This window comes from Epinephelus fuscoguttatus, linkage group LG6, assembly GCF_011397635.1.
Source record: "Epinephelus fuscoguttatus linkage group LG6, E.fuscoguttatus.final_Chr_v1".
NCBI lineage: Eukaryota > Metazoa > Chordata > Actinopteri > Perciformes > Serranidae > Epinephelus > Epinephelus fuscoguttatus.
The window spans coordinates 33125195-33145882 of NC_064757.1; the positions used below are offsets into that span (position 1 = coordinate 33125195).

Here is a 20688-nt window from a genome sequence, read left to right on the forward strand (position 1 = left end):
GTGTTCAGTGTGTTCAGTGTGTGTAGCATGTGCAGTGTGTTGTAACTACAGCCTATCACTCATCAGCTGTATTGTCATGTCATGTCTGCATGCCGCCCTGCCCCCTGTCTCCCTGTCTCGCGCGCACCGCACACGCACGACGTACGAACGTCCTACGACACACACACAAACATGGCGGCCTCTGTTTCACCGCTACGCTCCTCCTTCAGGATTTGTAGCCCGCTAACGTTACACCATCACTGCTGCCGGGCCAAACTGCGGGTGCACAGAAAATGCGACAGTCAGAGGAGACACCTTCAGCACTCTGCGAGCAGGTAAACAGCTTCCGGTTGTTTCTGCCTTTTAATGTGCGGTGTTACTTTGCGGCGGGAGGGATGAGATGAGCTCCGCTTCAGCACCGGTGAGGGCGTGTGTACCGTCACGTGTCAGAGGACGGTGATTGACAGCAGCTTTCACCGTTCACGGTAGAGAGGGCAGGTTTAACGGACATACCTTGAGCTGAGGGGGCAATTAGAAGAGTGATTAAAGACACAATGCTGACAGCAAACGTGCCGGCGTTACACAGCTCGGTGGTAGTTAGCTTAATGTCTAATAACACTGCATTCACACACTGATGGTTGCTGCTGCATCCTGAGGTGCATTGGTGCCATTTTAACATGTTTTCACATCATATAAATCAAAAATAGTCTCAGTAACGATACTTAGTTAAATATGTAGCACACAGGCTTCGACTTTGATTCAAAAACACCAACAAAACACGGTCATTTTGCTTCTACCAGCAGGTGTAACGCCTCTGAGGTGCTGCTGTTTAAGCTTAGGGACTGTACTTAATTTATCAGGGGGAGGAGAGGGTGGCTCGACTTGACGTCTTCTTTTTTTTTTCTTTTTTTTTTAATATCTTTACTTGAACCCCCCTGGGTGACAGGGGTAAATTCATGACCCCTCTCCACCATAAATAACTGTATTTTTTTTTTTTTTTTTTTTTAATTACACTTAATTTAGGTATTGGAGCCAATGCATCGAGCAAACAGCACAGAGGGAGTTAAAGTTATTACCAAAACAAATGGCGATTTCTCAATGCCAAATGCAGATTCTTTACAAATTGTATAATTAGGCTACACAAGCTGTGTGTGCACTTCAGCAGAATATGGGTGCATGACAGCCTCTCGTCCTGTCACACAAAACCAACAAAATTTATTAAGCCTACACACAAACGAATTTTGCAAACAGCCAGCATTAGCAACATGTGCATATAATGGTCATTTTCACAAATAAACCATAACATTCACAACAGTGGCAGCAGCAGCCAAACTTATATCAGTAACTTGGCATGGCGGCCACTTGATGTTTCAAAGTTAACAGCTGAAAATAAAATCCTGAACGTAAACAGGATCTAGTTAGTGCAGATGGGTTTTTTTTTCTTTGTGAAATTTTACATGAGATGCAGAATAAAGGTATTTTGATGAAATATCACTAGATTTAGTTGTTTTTCCTGAAGGAAGCGTTTGGTGCAAATGATGTGCTCAAAGACCGTTTGAAAAAAAAAAGAAATGAAATTTTCTATTTTCACTGTTTATGGCTATGATAAATGGTGTAATTTTTGCATTTTTTTTAACAGAGGGTATTTATACAAAATACAACAATTTGAAGTTGTATGTCTTCGGGCTGCATGACATGCAAAAAAAAATCATACTGTGATTATTTAGACAGATATTGTGATTGCGTTATTGTGATTTTAATGGGAATGGTACTTTTTGCATTTTATCTTCACAAAAAAATTCTAAAAATGATGATAATATGATTTTTGCTTGGTTCTGTACCAAAAAGTGCTTCATTTGTAAAGATATATTGTCAAACATTTTACTTTTAAATAAAAATAGGTCCCTCCTTAGTGCTTAAAAGAAATCTGACATGCTTTCCCTGTTTTGCACCCCCCTATCCCTCATAAGTAACAAACAGTCCCTTAGTTAAAAACTGCACATTAACAGTATCTTAAATGAGTACAAAGTACAGCAGACACAAATGTGATTAGGCTCTCATTTTAGTCATAAACCAAAGTATTAGGCAAATTGAAATTTAGACCTGATGGTGGCACTAGATGAAACATTTATGGATCACATAAGTGAGAGCAGTTCCCTCTGTGGAGAACATGCATGTCTTGAAAAATGTCAGTCTAAATCTATCAACCTTGTGCTGGTGTGAGACAAATAGTCAGAGGATTGTCAGTTTAAGTTGGATTAATAATTTGAGGACATTTACTATCTGAACCCAGTTTAATGGAAATTCATCTGATAGTTTTTGAGATTTTTTTTTTTTTACTTTATTGATTTATTTTTGGTCTAAGCTATAAAATACGAGAAAACATTAACATCGTTGACTCTTCAATTTTTATTTATTTATTTATTTTTTTTGTCTGACCGACAGTCCAAAACTTGAAGATATTTCATCAACTATCACATAAGGCTAAGAAAACAAATAAATGTTACCATCTGATAAGCTGAAAACCCTTTAATTACGGACATTTTTTCTTAATCAGTCAATCAGCTTCATCTGATTAATCAACTGATTGCCTCAGCTGTATTTGGAATAATATATTCAATGTCTTTTTAGTTTAATGTCTGTTTTGCAACCTGTGATGTGGTGTGTGTTGTATATGTGCATTTATTTATGTCAAGTTCTGTGTTACCTCTCCAGACACGCGGCTGTGGTGATTTCGGGGACCGAGTTGGCTCGTCAGCTCCACAGAGAAATCCAGCGTGATGTTGAAGAACTGGTAGCTCAGGGCAACATGAGACCCCACCTGGGAGTTGTCTTAGTGGGGGACGACCCAGCCAGTCGCACCTATGTTAAGAACAAGACCCGGGCAGCCAGCATCCTGGGTACGAGCACTGCATGCATTCCTGAACACTGTATACGTAACATGTATCATGCGGATCGACAAACACATCACTGATCTCCCTAATGCGCTTAACATTTCTAGGCATGCATGGACACATACTGTACATACACATGGATTAACATGTTTCTCATAAACACAATCAATGTAATGTAACTAACATGTGCACGACAACATTTTGAACATGGAGTGTGTGTAATGTGTGTGTGCTCTCTCTCTCTAGGTATCTCCAGTGACACAGTGGTGCGGCCTAGCTCGGTCTCCCAGGAGGAGTTGCTGGAGCTGATTGACAAGATGAACCGTGACTGGAGGGTCAGCGGCCTGTTGGTGCAGCTGCCACTTCCTGGTAAACAATGAGTTTTCCTCATTGACATCAAACAAATGAGCTTGTCTGTACAGTTCAGTTTGCAGTCACCACATCTGTATAGTTCTTTCCTAATGTGGGAAAAATATTTGTGGGAGCTGTTTGAAAGCTGGAGCATGGTGGCCTTTAGTTTTCCATCATAATAAAAGTTTGGTGTCTTGGACTCTTACCTATTATTTTTACTTTATTATACATTATATCACTGAGTATCTGTCCTACTCCCCCTCCTGTTTAGAGCATATCAATGAGCGAGCAGTATGTAACGCCATCGCTCCAGAGAAGGATGTGGATGGCTTCCACATTGTGAACATCGGTAAGCTGTGTCTGGACCAGAGATCCATGGTGCCTGCCACGCCTGCAGCTGTTTGGGAGATCATCAAAAGAGCAGGTAAACCGCAAAAGTTTTAATGCTTAATGGAAGCACATTTACAGTAAACTACCTTCCACCAGAAGGAGGAGCTGTATTGTCAGCCTTGTTACATTTAATTTGGCTCAGCAACTCATACTGTGTTTATTCAACGCATCAAACCTCAGCACGTTTGGTCTTCAGTCAGAACACTGTTAAAGTCAACTCACAAGACAAAAGGAAGCTTCAAGTATGTGCCGCTGTCTTTTCATTAGTGACCCACTAGATGGCGCCTAACAATCATTTTCTCACCCGCACTTCAAATCTAAAGGCACTGGACCACTCAGTCATCCTCTTGACCAAGTAAGAATGTAGATATTCTGGCAGTTAAGAATTTGGTCTGAAGCTGAAGTGCCACATGTAAATTAGTTTGAAAATACAGCGTAGCTGCTCTTTGTCACAAACTAGTCTCAGTGTCTTGTATAGTATTGAGTTACACAATATATTGTTGAAAATGTCCAATACAGGGTGTCTGCAGCTCCTCTGGCACCACATAGACCATTTTTTGTCTTTTTTAGGTCAGGGAGTCTTTAGAGGGAGATAGCAGAGTAACAGTAAATGCCACATAGAAGTGGTGTACATAATCTGAAAGCTGGGAACCTGAAGATTAATTTGAGATGCAGCTCATTGTGTGCCATGTTTTTCTACTCATAAATATGTATTAGATATTGTGATTCAATTGTAAGTGTATGGGGCCAAAGAATGTTATGATGGAAGTATAAGATGGCCATTCCCATGCTCTATTATGTCTTATAACATGTTGCAGCAATTTTTGGGTTGATATCATTTGTAACACAGATTTGGTGCTGGATTTAAGTGTTTGATCTCTCAAGAATAGATAAAAATGGTCAAAATCCCTCCAAAAATTTGTCTTAAATTTGGTTAAAAAATGATCTTGAAAACATCTTGAAAAGCATCAAAATTTCTGATACCACTAGACACACTGCAGTAGGAAGGAAACCTTTCTGAATGAAGTGGCCATACCTTGAAAAGGCATATCAAACAAGAAAAACTGATCAGTCATGGGAGCTCCTTTGTTGCTGTACTTATTAAAGCAGGTAGAGGGTGCTGTTGGACATGTTCAGGCAGAGCTAAACATTCAATCAAAATGCACTGCTGATGTGTTTAGCTCAGTGAGTTCAGTTCAGGTGAAAATATTTTTAAACAGTCTGTCAACAAAGGTTTAGAAAGCCAGAGAGAAGAGTTTAAGAGTGTGTTAGAGTGTGTGGGAGCATCCTTGACAATGTTGGAGGCTTTTTAGGTTGAAGTGTTTATGATGATCACGATAGTATTAATAATAAGTGCCCTCTACGTAGGAGTGAGAGACCCTGATGAATGTTTTCATTTTCAGCAATCTGTCAGCTATCAGAGAATTTTTGAGATGCCCATACCAGACTGTGTTGAAGCTGCTTAGGATGCTTCTTGTTGTCCCTTTTAAGAATGTGTTGGAGATGGATGAAGGCTTTTCTCTCTCTCTTTCAGTCTCTGCACTACATGGGTGCACTACTGTGCTTTTTGAGCAGGGAAGACTAGAGATAGTGTAACTGAGATATGAAACTTGCAATTAAAATATGGATTTTATTCATTTATTTTTTTCTTTAGTCAGTTCTTTATGGTTTTATTTATCATTTGTGTGTCGACAGTATCTCAGCTTCCCCAGTGAACATGCTCTATCAATTTAAAAATCAGAAATCCAAGTCTTAAATAGATAGTTCAGATAGTGGGATTGTATTATTTATCTAAAGTTATTGTAGATTGTGGTCAACACGCCCCAGTTTGGAGTAGCAGGTAGGATTGCTGACACAGAAGCTAAGTAATGTACTGCTGCAGAAAGGGGCAGCAGCAAAATGTATTTTAGCCACCTAAGAAACACTTCACCCAAAAAACAATTTAAGTTGTATGCTATAGAGAATATTTTCACCACTTTACACCACCACAGACAGCCCTTCCAACAGGAAGCTGTTAAGAGCTTCAGTTGTCCATCTATGCTGTCGTCAAAGCTGTTATGCCCAGCTCATTTAAGAGCACAACAAAAGAGGGAGAACCACACAGCAACCAATTAGATTAACCAAAAATGTATTTAAGGAATAAGATTTAAGTGCAGATCAGTAATCAGTGGTGTGGTGAAAGGTGTTGGATGTATGAGGTGTATGTGTGTAATCATAAGGAACCAAAAGAGCCAACGTAACACAACCCAAACCAAACCAAACAACGCTGGGGTTGCCTGGAGGCCCCAGCCATCCAGGAAGGAGAGAGGGAGCCATCTTGGAATGGCCATGCCTTTATAGACAAGGCCACAGGTGAGGTGAATCCCCTGACGAGATGGGAGGGAGACAGGCAGGGAGAACCTGGGAAGGGAGGAGCACAGAGAGGCCAGCAAAACACAACATGGCCGAGGCCATCACAAAGCCACCAAACTCCATCACACAAACAGTAATTTTAGCTCACTGAACACAGGAGCTGCTGTTCTACCGCTGCTTTAATCAATTAGACTGTGTTTTGGTATGTCAGAGTCCCAAAAATCACAAAAACAGATCTTAGCGGCAGTAGACCAGCAGCTCCTGAGCTCAGCCACGCTAAACTAGGGGCTGTACCCAAATCAGAATTATGTCTGTTAAATCAGATTTGCTGTTCAATACGAATATTTGACTGTTCTTTTTTGCACATGGTTCAGTGGGACATTCAGTTTAACAGTGACATTCACGTAATATAGTAAAGAAGCTTACTACACTAACAGCAGATCGGAAAACATTTTAAGCCAACACTGGATGTCAAACAAAAGCCACAGACTCATTCATTCATCTTCTAACCGCTTCATCCTCTTGAGGGTCGCGGGGGGGCTGGAGCCTATCCCAGCTGACATTGGGCGAGAGGCAGGGTACACCCTGGATAGGTCGCCAGACTATCGCAAGGCTGACACATAGAGACAGACAACCATTCACGCTCACATTCACACCTACGGACAATTTAGAGTCTCCAATTAACCTAGTCCCCAATCTGCTGTGGGAGGAAGCCGGAGTGCCCGGAGAGAACCCACGCTGACACGGGGAGAACATGCAAACTCCACACAGAAGGGCTCCCACACCCGGGATCGAACCGGCAACCCTCTTGCTGTGAGGCGAGAGTGCTAACCACCACACCACCGTGCCGCCCATAAGCCACAGACTGTATCGTATTAAGTTTCTTTGAGCTGTAAATTTGCCACTTCTAAGCAGAGCGCAGACGATAATGCTATCTTGGAGCCCAACAAGGCAAAGCCTCTTGTCCTCCATGGATGCTGTCTTGGTGGCTGCAGCTGCCTGTATTGAAAGTGAGAAGCGACTGCTTGACTTGAAATCTCAGTCGACTGAGGGGTCTCCGACTGATGATTTCAGTCTCCAACTTTCAGGAGGCAGCCCTGTTTAAAGTACCGTTTTTCTCACTGGAGTCTGGCCTTGAAGAGAGTGATATAACAGCTACAATCGCTGTCTGACAGTACGGTGAAGTATAGCGTACACTTTAACTGGTAGTGGTTAAGTGGGATTTTTTAGGTGGCTAAAATACGTTTTATTGGTGAGCCCTTCACAGCAGTACATTGCTCAGCTTCTGTGTCAATACTTCTGCCTGCTTCCCCAAACTGAAGGCATGCCACCTGACATCCACTGTAGATAATGCACTAACTATGGAAAGAACATAGAGAATTCATGCAAAACATAAAGACCATAAGACCTGAATTGATAAAATTACATTTTTTATTTGCATTTTTGAGGATTATTTAACATATGTAGAGACTGAAAAAGATTAGGTAAAAGGGAAAAAAGAAAATACACAAAACAAACAACAAACAAAAGCATTAGCAGTATCAGGGAATACGTGACAATAGTATAATGATAATGTCTGTCCACTAAGTCACCGAAGCCCCAATAAACCCATACATTTAAATTTAAGTTGGAGGATACATCATATAACAACTAGGTATACTGTAGGTGCACACAGATATCAACACGCATGATACCCACATGCCTCATCATACATGCTCGCACCCATGAATGTGTGTGTACCCAAACATGGACACATAGTTAATTTCTCTGACTAATAAAGAAAACACTTCTGTGCTATCAGTCTCATTACTTCAGCTGTCATATAATCAAAGATCATTGGGAACGTCTTTCATTTATCTCAACCATTTTTTCTACCTTTCTTCAAAAATATGCAAGTGATTTCTAACTTTCATGATAATTTTTTCCATTTCATATATCTCCTTCATAAGATACTTTGATAGATAGACTCTGCACAACATTCATTTATTTAATGTAAACTCCATCAGCAAACTAAAATATCAGTCTATTTAATGTGCATACCATTCCTCCCACTGTTAATCACCTTTAAGACTTTGGTGTTGGCAGACAATACATGTAGTAAATGTCACAGGCGCGACATTGTGGTGCCAGGCTGTGGTGCAGCCGTCAAAACGACTTCCCTCCACATGCCTGTGTCATCAGTCAAAGGTGTTATACAGCCCTGGGCTTTGTGTAATTATCTGTGTTAATTTTCATTTTTTTAATGGAACAATTATGCTCCTTGTGAAGTTGCCCTTTTATCTCACCTGGGCAGCCCAGTCAATCAAGCATAATTAATTGTGAATATTTCCCCCTGAAAAATGTGTTTGTGCAGGTATTGAGACGGTGGGGAAGAATGTGCTGGTTGCTGGCCGCTCTAAAAATGTTGGAATGCCCATCGCTATGTTGCTGCACACCGATCGCAAGCATGAACGCCCCGGGGGTAAGTGTGCATTTGTGCGCGTGCATGTATGCATGTTTATCTGTGTCTGTACAGGTGAGTCAGCAGTGTAATATAATGAGTGCTGCCCTTTGTATGTAGATTAAATTGCACCATCTTGGCTTTCCCTGAAATATAGCTGCTGCTATCGTTGTCAGGATGTGAACAATGAATAAAGGCTTCAATGACTCGTCACCTTTTTTAATCAAACAATAAATGCTGATGCACATCCTGCCGGAGGAGTTCCAAGAGGAAAAACCCAGGGACTGTGCAGGAAGAGCAGGAACAGGGCGAGACTTTTGGCGGACGGATCAAGTGTCCTTATAAGGATGTAGGAAGAAGGGAGGGGTTTTGGACAGGTATTGCATGGAATGTGCTGTTTAGATGAAGCAACAGGATATGTTTGACCTGTCAGAGTATAGCAGTATTACAGGTCACATCAACAAAAGGTGTAAACAACCCAATCACAGCTGCACGCGAACATAATGTGCAACAATCCGTGTAATAACTGTTGTTTTCAGTTGTCAGGGAAGATTGTTTGAAGTTGTTGTAACTGGATGAACTGCTGGAAGGAATGCTTTGAAATAGATGCTTGACATTTTGGGGAATACCCCTATTCTCATTCTGTTTGTGAAGTAGCGGGTCACTTAATAATGACCTTTGCACACAGGAGCGTCACCAGACATAAAGGTCATTAGAGTGAGACATAGCTGTAGTCCCCCCGTCAGTCACATGGAGGCCTGTGTCATGGTTTGCTGGTGAAAGTGTTGGATTTAAACCCACTGGTGGCCTCAACCAGCTATCAGCAATCAAGATTATAACTGACAGATACAAGATAACAAAGTAGAACACCCCTTAAATTTACCGAGCATGTCTGGAAGAGAATAAAGAGGAAGAGATGAACACTGCACCAATGACCTGCCCGTCTCAGTCTCTTAAAGAAGTATTTCACCTCTGGGATGATGGTCTTTTCATAAAACTGGACTGACTATGCAGTAGAAAGACGCACATACTTTTGACATTGGTGCTACATGACCAGAGAAAACAGATAAAGAGGTAGAAAACCTGCAACTACCAAAATGCACTGTGCTGCACTGGACTAATAAATGCTCCAACTGGTAGTTGATGTAATGTGGGTCACTCGTCTGAAAAACCATATTGTGGCCACCTGGTTACAAAGAATCTTGTATTATAGTTCGAATTTGAATTTATTGAAAGGATGGCCCCTGGAGATGTAGCATCTCATTTTCAGGGACACAAATACAAAACAAAAACATACAGACAAAACTGCATTACATAACAAACACTGCAAATGCACAGATACAGATGTCTTGCTCTGCCCTCAGCTGTTGCACAAGAAAATTAGAATTGTATACCGTGACCTGGAATAATTATATAACAGTTTTCAGTTTTCGACATTTTAAAAACATGAAAAAGTTTGGAGATGTGAATATAAAGAAGTCCTGAAGCAGCAGAAAGAGGTAACAGATCTCAAGAAAAGAAGAAAATGGAGCTTTGTATTGGAGTGACCTGTGTCCTGCTTCGTTGAAAATTCTGGGGACAAGGAAAAAGGGATACTGCATATGTCTAAGGGTGCATTCACACCAGGATAGTCCAGGGGACTCGGTAAGATTGGGCTGGGAATGCCGAAAAATGTCACACCTTCGTTTGATTTGGTTCACTTTCACACTGCACTTTTTAAAGTGGACCAAACCACCTGGACAACATCACGCAGTTAGAACAGCTGCTCGTTTGGGGGCAGTATTGCCCGAAACGACCACTGACCAGGAAGAGAAAAAGCATGAGGAAGAGGAAAACCCAGCTCATCGATTTGCCAGGACCAGAAAAGGAAGTCCATCCCCTTCAGCTGGCTTGGTCAACACAAAAACACCAAAATGCACTGTGCTCTACGTCACTTCTGCTCTTTGGTTTCCTAGATAGTCCATTTTCAATTACAACTGAAACGAACCACACCAGGGTTCACTTGCAAGTGAACAGAGACTCCCAGTTTTCAAGCAGACCAGGGTTTGCTCGTTTGGTCCGCACCAGAGTTTGAACGTGTTTTCACACCACTCCAAACAAACCAAACTATCAGTGGAAGTGGACCAGGGTTAATTTAAAGTGGACCAAATAGCGCCAGTGTGAATGCGTCCTAAGTGGATATGAGGAATTATATGGAGTCAAAAACTGTTTCAAATACGAGGGACAGTTGAAATGAACACATATGAAAATGAATTGAACAATTAGACAATTAAACAATAAGGTAGAATATGCTTATGAAAACATTTTAGGCAAGAAATAGGCAACGCAGTAACAGAATATTGGTTTGTACATATCGGCACAGCCTAGAGAGAGAGAAACAGACAGACAGAAGTGGATACAAAACTGGTTCAAAATGGGCAAAGTTCATTAAGTGTCCTGTGCGTCATCCCGGTATGATGCTGCTGGTCCGTTGCCTTTGAAGTATATGGGAGGAACTGCAGGGAAGACTTTCACAAAACAGCCAACGCATCATTTATCATCAACCTACACAGTCGATACCGGCTCCCTTGCTCCTATTAATAATAGTCCTTACGATTTTTAGTAATGTATGAATTTATGTTTCTTAATGTGACATTTCCCCTTTGTTAAATTCTCAGTAGTAGAGAGGGACAGACAACATGATGAAACAGGATGAAATACGCATGAAAGCATGTCAACAAGATACATCTTCAAAGACTCAGACTCGTAACAGATTTTTTGTGCATGGTGGAAATGTGGGCTGTTATGCTTTGCTACTCCTCAGAAGACAGGGATAACCGGATGTGCACGGACACAACAAGCATCTGGTATTACTGTAGCAAATACACTCTGCTAAACTACATTATAATTTAATTTTGGTGTCAGTTCTCTTCTTTTCTTTCTCTCTGTCTCCCTCAAACACACACACACACACACACACACACACACCCGTCCCATAAGGTATGCGGCCCGGAGGTTTGATGTGCCGTGACTTGCCTCTCCTTCCCTCTCATACTTATGTTCCTAGAAGCCCTCTTTGTAAGATCCTCTTTTCCCCGCTCCACACCTGTCCAGCCGGTCACAGTTCAGTTATTACCATGCAGGATGTGCTCACATATTTTAGATAAAGATTAGGATCACTGTCGTCATGCTGCTTTTCCTTCATTGTGTAATAAGTGCATTACCCCACCTCTACCTGGTACATATTGAACTGGAGAACGCACCCCTGCTTTGATGAGTTTAAAGACAATTTCAGGCACAAGAGTGATGTATTAACATAATAAACAGGCAACTATAGTTGATATATTTAACAAGTCTTTAGTTCTACTGATCATTGAGCAAAATCAGGTTTTTTACGGTGGCATGCATTTTTAAATATTTACTGTGGAGTGAATGTCCAGTGCGAGCGATCAATCACCTCCTGATCTGAGTCAGACAGATCAATAAAATTAAACAAATAAAAACTATTACAGGATAGTGGATTCAGTTAGAATTAGATTGGGTTCATTTATTTGTTACCTGTTCTTTTATGTGCAGTTTTATCCATTGTTTAGCTTTTTTTTGTTTGGTTGGTTTTTTTATTTGTTGTGGGTTTGTATTTGATTCTTTTCTGGCTCTCTTTTTTGTCTTTTTTTTTTGAAAGGTGCTTTATATAATTACCTTTTTTCCCCTTGTTCATAACTGTGAAAACTGACAAATCAAATAATGCAGCTGCAAATCACCAAGATGCATAAATTATGAAGATGTACTGGTGTCACGGAGTCCGCTTGTAATGTTCATCAACAAGTTATTAAAAGTTTAAATGTTACTGAATTTTGATTTAATGTTAGTGTTTGAGTTAAAGGAAATTGCACTTAATGAAAAAACAGCAGATAATTAAATACATGGCAGCTGTTTTATAGACTGGAGCTTGTGAGGTTTAGAAAACATTAAACATCTTCAGGTACACAGATGACTGTATGCCCTTATTGAATATGAGGCCTTTTCTGTGTGATATAGTGCCTCTGCCCTTTACCCCAAAAGGTCAAGAGTTCATAAATGTGCGATACGTTTTTCTGACGTTAGCAGGGGTGGTCGTTACTTCAGGCACGCCTCAGGAAGCCCTCAGAAATATGTCATTTTTAGTCAGGGAAACTGTCGATGTGCAGAGTTTTCAGAGGGGCCATTGCTTCAGTTGTAAGCAGTTCCTGTTTAAAAAGATTTTTTTTTTTTTTTTTTTTTTTTACTGCTATAAACACCAGATATGAAATTCAACAGTGGCAGAAATCTGTTTCCTCTCAGGTGACGCCACAGTGACCATTGCCCACAGATGTACACCGAGGGAGCAGCTGAAGGAGCTAACCAGCCTGGCTGACATCATCATTGCAGCTGCAGGTAATTACAACCCAGACACCATAAAGACACACCTGTCTACTAATTTACTGATCATAAACTCATGACCAAAGCGACATATCTGACAAAAGTCTTTCAAGCTGTTTGATGATACAGAGCCATGCACAGGGTTTCAGTCAGCTGTCAGGCTGCAACTAACAGTTATTTTTCAGTGTTGGATAATCTGTAATTAAAGGTCTGGTGTGAAGGATTTAGGGAGATATAATGGCAGACACAATATAGAATAGTCATGTCCTAATTTGAATCTCAAAGATCAGCACTGAGGCTGATCAAGGCATCTTAAACTGACCAGAATCAGCTTTATTCAGCCATAAAGAGCCTGATCTGATCCTTTATTTTATGTCAGCTGGTGGTTCTTCGAAGGTTTCATGCACATCAATGCAACAAGTGCAACCGTCACCAGCTCCCAAACTCTCCGCTGTCTGTCTTGCCTTCACTGCAAGCTCCTCCTTTTCAGCTGCTCTGTTCTGTTCCCGAGTGGTCTTTGCTGCTGCTCTCCCTGCCTTCGGCTTTCCATGTAGGCACATGGAAGGGCAGACAGGTGTGCTCTCTCTGCTTAAGGTTTTCCATGTAAGCACGCAGAAGAGCGGGAAGGTTTGCTCTCTCCGCCTTAGGCTTTCTACGTAGGCGCATAGAAGAGGCTTCCTGCGTAGGCCAGAGGAAAAGCAGAGGGGCCCCAGAACAGAGCCATACCACCAAATCAAATTTTTGCAAATGGAAATAAAGTTTTTTTGAGTAAAGTTTTCCTGACTGAACCACGATTTTGCATTACAAATGAAACAAATTTTACCTTAAGGGAAGTGATTCTGCTTTTTTGTTACTAAAGCAGCTTTAGCCTCAAGAGTTTTCATTTAGTGTCAGATGCTGTTTCATTATGTTGGAAATGCCACAGAGGCAATGATGTTCCTGGTAACGCAACCAGGGGGAATATTGTGAAAGTGTTCACCAGCCCTTTACGTGGAATCGAAATAATCAAAAAGGAAGTTTCAGTATATTTGCCTGTAACTTACCTGTGGTCGCAGATTAACAGTGATGTTTGGCAGCTGGAATGTGAGACTATCAATCAATGCACAGCGAGAGTATCTGTTGAAAGAGTCTTAAGTAACTGTGTATGCCTGAGGGGGTGCCATGTTGTACTCCTTTGTAAAAGACAGGATATTTCCTGATGACTAAAGCAGGTCTTTGGGAAGGGCTCCTGCTTTTCTTTTCATCTAACTGTGAGGTTTGATTCTGTAGAAAGTAAATTGATTCACTGATGAACTCCAGTGATGCAGTGTACAACTGTCAAAAACTGTTTTCATGTCACTTGGGATGCATCTGGGTTTAATGTTGCTGAAAATCAAGTGTGTTGGGGATTTTAGTGTTGTAATTGTAGTTGGTGGGAATCAGGGTGTAGTTTAGTTAGCGTGTCAGTGAGCTCCTCTGATGTCTGTGTGCTTTGTATGACTATTTTCCACAGTTGATACTTAATTATTTGACTCAGACTTAATACCATTGTTAAGTAGCTGTAATTACAGTCTGAGGAGTTCAAATTGACATTTTACTGTCTGCCAACTCTAAAATGGAGTGGATATCAAATTAAAAACATTTTGCTTAATTGTCTCCTTCCTCTGAGACAGTCATCTGAGGTGTTGTCTTATTTTGATGACTTCTAATTTCAAGGTGAAGTGGTAATTTGTCCACAAGAATCTGTGATTCAAAGGAGATGACAAGTATCACTGCAGAAAATATTTGCTATTCAGTGAAACTTATTTGCAGCCTCTTCACATTGCTGTGGTGTTTGGATGTGATGGAGGCTGCAGATTCCTTTTCAAATAACCAAAGTGCTGAAACAATTTTTGAGGTTTTAAACTTCATTGTCCAGCTGTCTGAGTGTCAAGTCAGCATGTTCAGCAGCAGAAGTTAGAGCAAACGTACAGCAGCAAAATGATGCAGGTTTGAAATAAGTGTTTGTAAACATCAATTCTGCAGAAAAATTAAATGTTCGCTGCTCTCCTAACTTCTCTGACTTATTAAATTGGCAGTTTTTGGTAATTGCATTAGTTTTAACTTTGGGTATATGCACTAAAGCACAAGAGAGGCTGGATTCTTTCTTGAAGAGGGGCCGTGTTTTAAAATCTAGTGTGAAGATCTTAATTATTTTAAGTTATATTTTGCTTACAAGGTTTATAGAACTGTATCTCTTTAATGAGATAACTAGAAAACTTGGGTCCACAACCCAATCACCAGGCTTTTGAATGTTTTTGCAAACCACGTACATATTACATTTGCATGTTATGAGGTTTTGGCTTAAAATGCCCTGTTTGGGAGGCACAATCCCAACAAGAAAAGCAGCAATGTCTCAGCAAAAAACAACCATTTTTTGGGCCACTATTGTGTGAGGAAAAGCAGCGTTGTCTCGGTTAAAAACAGCTTCCTTATGTGCCTGAAAAGATGCGTGAAACACAGCCACAAATACTTAAAAAAACAATGCTTTGGGGCTAAAAAGCTGCTGGGAACACACAATGACTTGCTAAATCACAACCATTTTTTTGTTGGTCTCGAACAGTGGTCTGCATTGACATCCCTTGGCAGACATCCCGTGTAGATGACAAGCCATCCACCATTCCCTCCACCTCCCCAAAGTCAGCTTGTACATAATGTCACTTTATAAACGTAGAAATATGTATGGACAGTGCAAATGAAGCGTGGTTATGTGGTTTGCAGAAACACACAATACAAAACATGTTCTTATAGCGGCTGGGCTGGGGTCCAGGTAGTTTATACCCCTCTTCCACCATCATTTAACCGGTTCCTTTAAGGTTTGTGCATCTAATTTTGAACCATTTGGAGCATTTTAGCCAAAAATAAATTAGTTTGCAACCCAAAAAGTTGGTTCCTCTCTGGCACCAAAAAAAATAGCAGGTTTTCTTTGACCTAAAGTGCAAACCCTGACAACATTAGTGGGTGTGTCATATTCTAAAGTTGTATAGAGAGGATGGAGAGGGCAACAATGGAGAAGTCAAGTGAGAAATCATCGGGAAAAAAAGAGTGTGCAGTGGTCTCATTATTTGTTGATCCATGCTTGTTTTTTTGGATAAAACCTAATATCTATAATAACTGAACAAAAACCTGCAGGTAATTAGCGTGTCGTCTTGCCCCTACTGTTCAATTCTGTCGTGAATTGTGCAATGTCGTCAGTTAATGACACATCCTTGTTTACAGTTTCGGTCAAAACTGGTGGAAACATGGGCTGGTTTACTGGATAGCACCAAGATCCCATGAATCCTGAATAGAACCGGTTCAAGAACCAGTTCCGGCCTAAAAAGTTGTTAGAGAGGGGAGGACTGAGGTATTAGTCGGGGCCCGGCAGCTTATTTTTGTCAACAGGTATGACGTGTCCATGGGTTTCAGTGCCATACCTGATCAGCTCATCCCCAAGTAATGACATAATTGAAATAATTTTCTTGGAACGGCTAAAGGAGCTTATGATTGTCATCTTCTAACTGCAAATCCCTCCTTGGTTTCTGTGTACAGGTGTTCCCAGACTGATCACAGCAGATATGGTGAAAGAGGGCGCAGCAGTCATTGACGTCGGCATAAACCGCATCAAGGACCCAAACACGGGAAAACTGCGGCTCATTGGTGACGTGGACTTTGAGGGTAAATAATCAAGCGTTCATTAGAGTTACCTCAGAAAGGAAGATTCAAACTCACTGATCATTTGATATTGTGCCTGTGAAAATATCCACTCTCACTGCAGGAGTACTAACTTGACTGACACACACCTCACAGGTTTCAGGTGACAAATAAATATAGGGTTGCTGAGAGACAGGATCAGTTTACCGTATGTGATGTCGTTCCACAGCAATAAAAGGTCAAACAAAGATATAACCGTCAATCTCAGCTCAGGTTCATTGAGGTCAAAACAGCGTGACTTAACTCCAGGTTATTTGTTTAACTTTTAGGAGTGAAAGAGAAGGCAGGTTTCATCACACCTGTTCCCGGAGGCGTGGGTCCGATGACAGTAGCCATGCTGATGAAGAACACTGTGACCGCTGCCAGAAATGCACTGATGCATTAAACACACACACACACACACACACACACACTGCTTTTACTGAATGACATACAGTGGATGCATACGTACTGTACACACACACACACACACACACACACACACACACACACACACACATACATATACATCCGTAACTTTATTTACACACACTTATTTACACAAACATCAAACACTTTTATTTGAACATCCATGAGCTCAAGACTCCATGCCTGCTGGGAAACTTACTTGACATTTGTTTATATTTTGAATTTGTTCATTTATTTATTTGAATTATTTATTCCAGAGTTCACTTTTTAAGAGTTTAGATTAATATTTTTTCTACTGAAGTTGTTTTGGTTCATTGCTGAACAGTCCAGATTCACTGGAAAAAGAATATTAAATGAAAAACAATGCTGTGCCAGTACTACGATCTCTCAGTCATTCTTTTTTCTGATTTTCAGAGGCCTTTTTGTGGTAATTTGCTTTTAACGGACAGACAGGGAGAGGTATAACATGCACCAAAGATCCTCAGCTGGAATCAAACCCTGGACACTGTGGTTATGAGGTATTAAATCCACAAACTGCCAATTTCCTCTTCCGTTTCTTCCCACACAAAGTGATTTCTCTGCCAGAGAAATTTCCTGCATCATTCAATTCTTTCGGATGTTGAAATCAGGAAATGGAAAGTGAAATGATTCAGATTTTTTTATAGGAGACTGTGGTACTCCTCTCTAGTGAATAACACATTATAAAAGGCTTGTAAGCTGTAATTTAAATTTTTACTAATGGTTATTAAATACTTTACAAATGCTTTATATATTAGTTATGAAAATTAAAAAACAACTTGTGGGTTGCCAGATTGTGGAAAGTCCTTCTCCAGCATGACACTTGTTTTGTTCTTGAGCTCTTTAATTCCTCAGAGAAGGAATTAAATGTACAGCTCTCCTGTACATTTAGTAAGCCTTTAATAATGGCTGAAAAGTGGAAAAATTACAATTCATATTCATATTTACCTGATTATGTTTGTTTCTTTATCACATATATCACTTGAAAAATGAGAATGGGAATTAATTTTATGACTTAAAGGGACAGTTCACCCCAAATCAAAAACATATTTGTCCTCTTACCTGTAGTGTTATTTATCATTGTAGACTGTTTTGGTGTGAGTTGCTGAGAGTTGGAGATAGTGGCTGTAGAGATGTCTGCCTTCTCTTGAATATAATGGAACTAGATGGCACTCAGTTTGTGGTGCTCACACTGCCAAAAAATACATTTGAGGGACTCAACAGCAATGTCTCCTTCCAGAATTCATGACCCGGTCATTCAACATAATCTACAGACCTTGTTGTGAGCAGTTTCATGTAGGAACTATTTTATTTCTACCGAACTACACCCACCAACAACCTGGCCTCATTTCAAAGTCGTCAAATACTGGTGCTTGGGCAGTGACTTCAGCGTCAGACACAGACGAACAAGCCATAGAGACAGAGCGAAACGAGGCCCGCTTTCCCCTCACACTTGCCCCCTTCATTTCCAGCCTGTTGAGTTTTCCCTAAGTTCAAATGCCGAAAAGTTGCTGTGTGGTGGGCTGCACGGCCAGTAAGGCTAAAAACCCAGAGCTTAGCTTTTATCAGCTGCCGAGCAGAAAAACAGAACCTTGTAGAAGACAAAAGTGGATACAGGCAATAAAACGTGAGGCTTCAACAGGGAAGAAATTGTGGGATCCTGACACTCAGTATGCCGATGTGTGCAGCAGGAGGGTTTGACAGCACTTTGTCAAACCCTCCAAATGTATTTTTCAGAGTAACAGTAAACTGTATGTATGTATGTTAAGCTAAAAAATTGACAGTATGAATGCAACCTCTGTTATAATTGTGTCCAGCGCTCCGCGATTCAAGCAGTCCATTCCAGCGGTCCACTCTAGCACTTCTATCAATCTACCAGCATGTAGAGGCATATCTCAAAACAACAACGTGTGCCGGCAGGAGCAGGCTGACGGCTGAGTATGCTGAAATGCTCATCTTCTTAAAAAAGAATCTCCACATCAGGCTCGGACTGCAGTAAGGGGAGAATATGGAGATGGGGGAGTAGCGGTCAATTTAGTTAACTGACTGATTTCTGCTCATGTTTTTTCCAAGACGAGCAAGGTAAGAAGAAGGGACACTGAGGTAGACCGGCAATATTAAGCTTATCAATATACCGTTGCCTCTCTGGTAGGCATAGCATGCTAAAATAATCCTTTGCCATCTTATTATTAGCTAATTATTAGCTAGCTATAGCTAATAATTTTAGCTAGCTAGCTAGCAATCCAGTCGTGGAGACTTGAAAGCGCGGCTGCGGAGGCAGAATGACAGCGAACGAGCGAAGAAGTGGAGGGGAAAAGCGGGTGTCACTTCCCCTTTGGGGGTGTGGCTTTCAGATTATGATGCGTTGCGCTCTGTCTCTATTCTCTCACGGTGTGAAACAGCGCCAACAACTTAAGGGAGCAAAAAGTCTGAGCAGGGTGGGTAGGAGGGGTGGTGGTGTTTGCATCCCAAGTGAGTGTAAAGCTAAACCCTTGTATTTTTATCTTCAAGTAATCAGTTGTTGTTGAATTAAAAAACATCAATTTGCGGTGCTGTACCAGTGTAGTACGTTTATTCTGACAGAGACTGTGTGCAAATTGTACATTTCCTGTGAAAATGGAAGTGTATTTTGAAAAGACACAAAGCGTGTAACAGGCTGAAGTTTACACGGCATCCCAAAACCTCATCAACAGACGAACCCAGGCTACCTTGCATGATATATGTAAACGTGGAAAGCCCACAACCAAGCAACAATATGTCACGAGGTTGGAGTGAGAATGTGTTGCCACCAGCCATATCACCAGAATTGCCATGCAGAAGGAAGTGTGCATCTACTCATGGACAAGAGGCTTCATGCTTGTGACAGCCTGAGATGTAAATATTAATGGCATCCTCCTCGGAGGAGCTGTAACATTTGCATACTCAGTGGTGTAGGTGACTTACAGTAGTAGTAGATGTACGCTTCCTTCTGCCCAGTGATGCGCTTTGAGCACCACAAGCTGAGTGCCATCTAGTTCCATCATATTGACGAGAAGGCAGACATCTCTACAGCCGATATCTCCAACACTCAGCAGCTCACACTAAAACAATCTACACTGATAAATAGCACTACAGGTAAGAGGAAAGATGAGTGTTTTGATTTTGGGGTGAACTGTCCCTTTAAGCATAGAATTTGGCAAGTGGTTGATCTTAAAAGACAAAACAAGTGTCGAGGCAAACCAGAACTTATTAATAGTGTACGACTGGTCTATTAAACATTAGCAAATGATTTTTAAGCATTGATAAATATATTATTACAGCACATAAACCCTTTTATAGAGGCTGCCTTAGAAAGTGACACTGAGATAGAATAAAATAAACAAAATAAGATCAGGAGGCTTATTTGTGTTCTCTACGCTGGATATCCAAACTCAGCTTCCATTGAGTAAAGAATGTTTCACTTCATATTTACAGCACCTGTTCTCTATGTTTCAGTCCTCACTTCACTTGTCATACAGAAAGTTAAAGACACACACAAACACAAAGAAAATCCTGTAAAATGTTCTTTCTATAATCATCCCTCTGAAGAAACTGAGGCTTTCACAACACCTGTAATCATCAGTGAAGCGACCTGTCAAAACTGCAAGAGGCATTTGAGTGAAACTACAAATCAAACAACTGCGTGGGTTCACAGAACTTCCAAGGAAGAAGCCACATTTAAGGAGCCCCAGGGCAATCATGTGACCCCAGCACCACCATCATCAGATTTGCCTCTGCATGCAGGGAGCC

At 40.9% G+C, this 20688-nt stretch overlaps 1 protein-coding gene across 2 annotated transcripts; it reads left to right on the forward strand.

Moving 5' to 3' along the window:
• The first annotated feature begins 170 nt into the window (after window positions 1-170).
• Window positions 171-20621, forward strand: LOC125890414 (bifunctional methylenetetrahydrofolate dehydrogenase/cyclohydrolase 2, mitochondrial-like). 2 transcript variants are annotated; one of them, XR_007449551.1, is made up of 9 exons: window positions 171-314; window positions 2695-2879; window positions 3120-3242; window positions 3496-3648; window positions 8320-8427; window positions 12706-12798; window positions 16333-16458; window positions 16764-17420; window positions 20488-20621. XR_007449551.1 is itself a non-coding variant. In XM_049579039.1 (8 exons), exons 1-8 carry the CDS (start codon window positions 172-174, stop codon window positions 16877-16879), a joined length of 1047 nt encoding a protein of 348 aa, XP_049434996.1. In that variant the 5' UTR covers window position 171; the 3' UTR covers window positions 16880-17456. The 2 variants fall into 2 exon arrangements, 1 of the variants encoding a protein (XP_049434996.1); XM_049579039.1 differs by lacking the exon at window positions 20488-20621 and having other exon boundaries at window positions 16764-17456.
• The last annotated feature ends 67 nt before the right edge of the window (window positions 20622-20688 follow it).

Excerpts from the sequence above, each read along its gene's own strand:
- LOC125890414 (XM_049579039.1), top strand. The coding sequence starts at position 172 with ATGGCGGCCTCTGTTTCACCGCTACGCTCCTCCTTCAGGATTTGTAGC. Across the intron at positions 2,880-3,119 it reads CCGGGCAGCCAGCATCCTGG|GTATCTCCAGTGACACAGTG; the intron begins GTACGAGCACTG and ends CTCTCTCTCTAG. Across the intron at positions 8,428-12,705 it reads CAAGCATGAACGCCCCGGGG|GTGACGCCACAGTGACCATT; the intron begins GTAAGTGTGCAT and ends GTTTCCTCTCAG.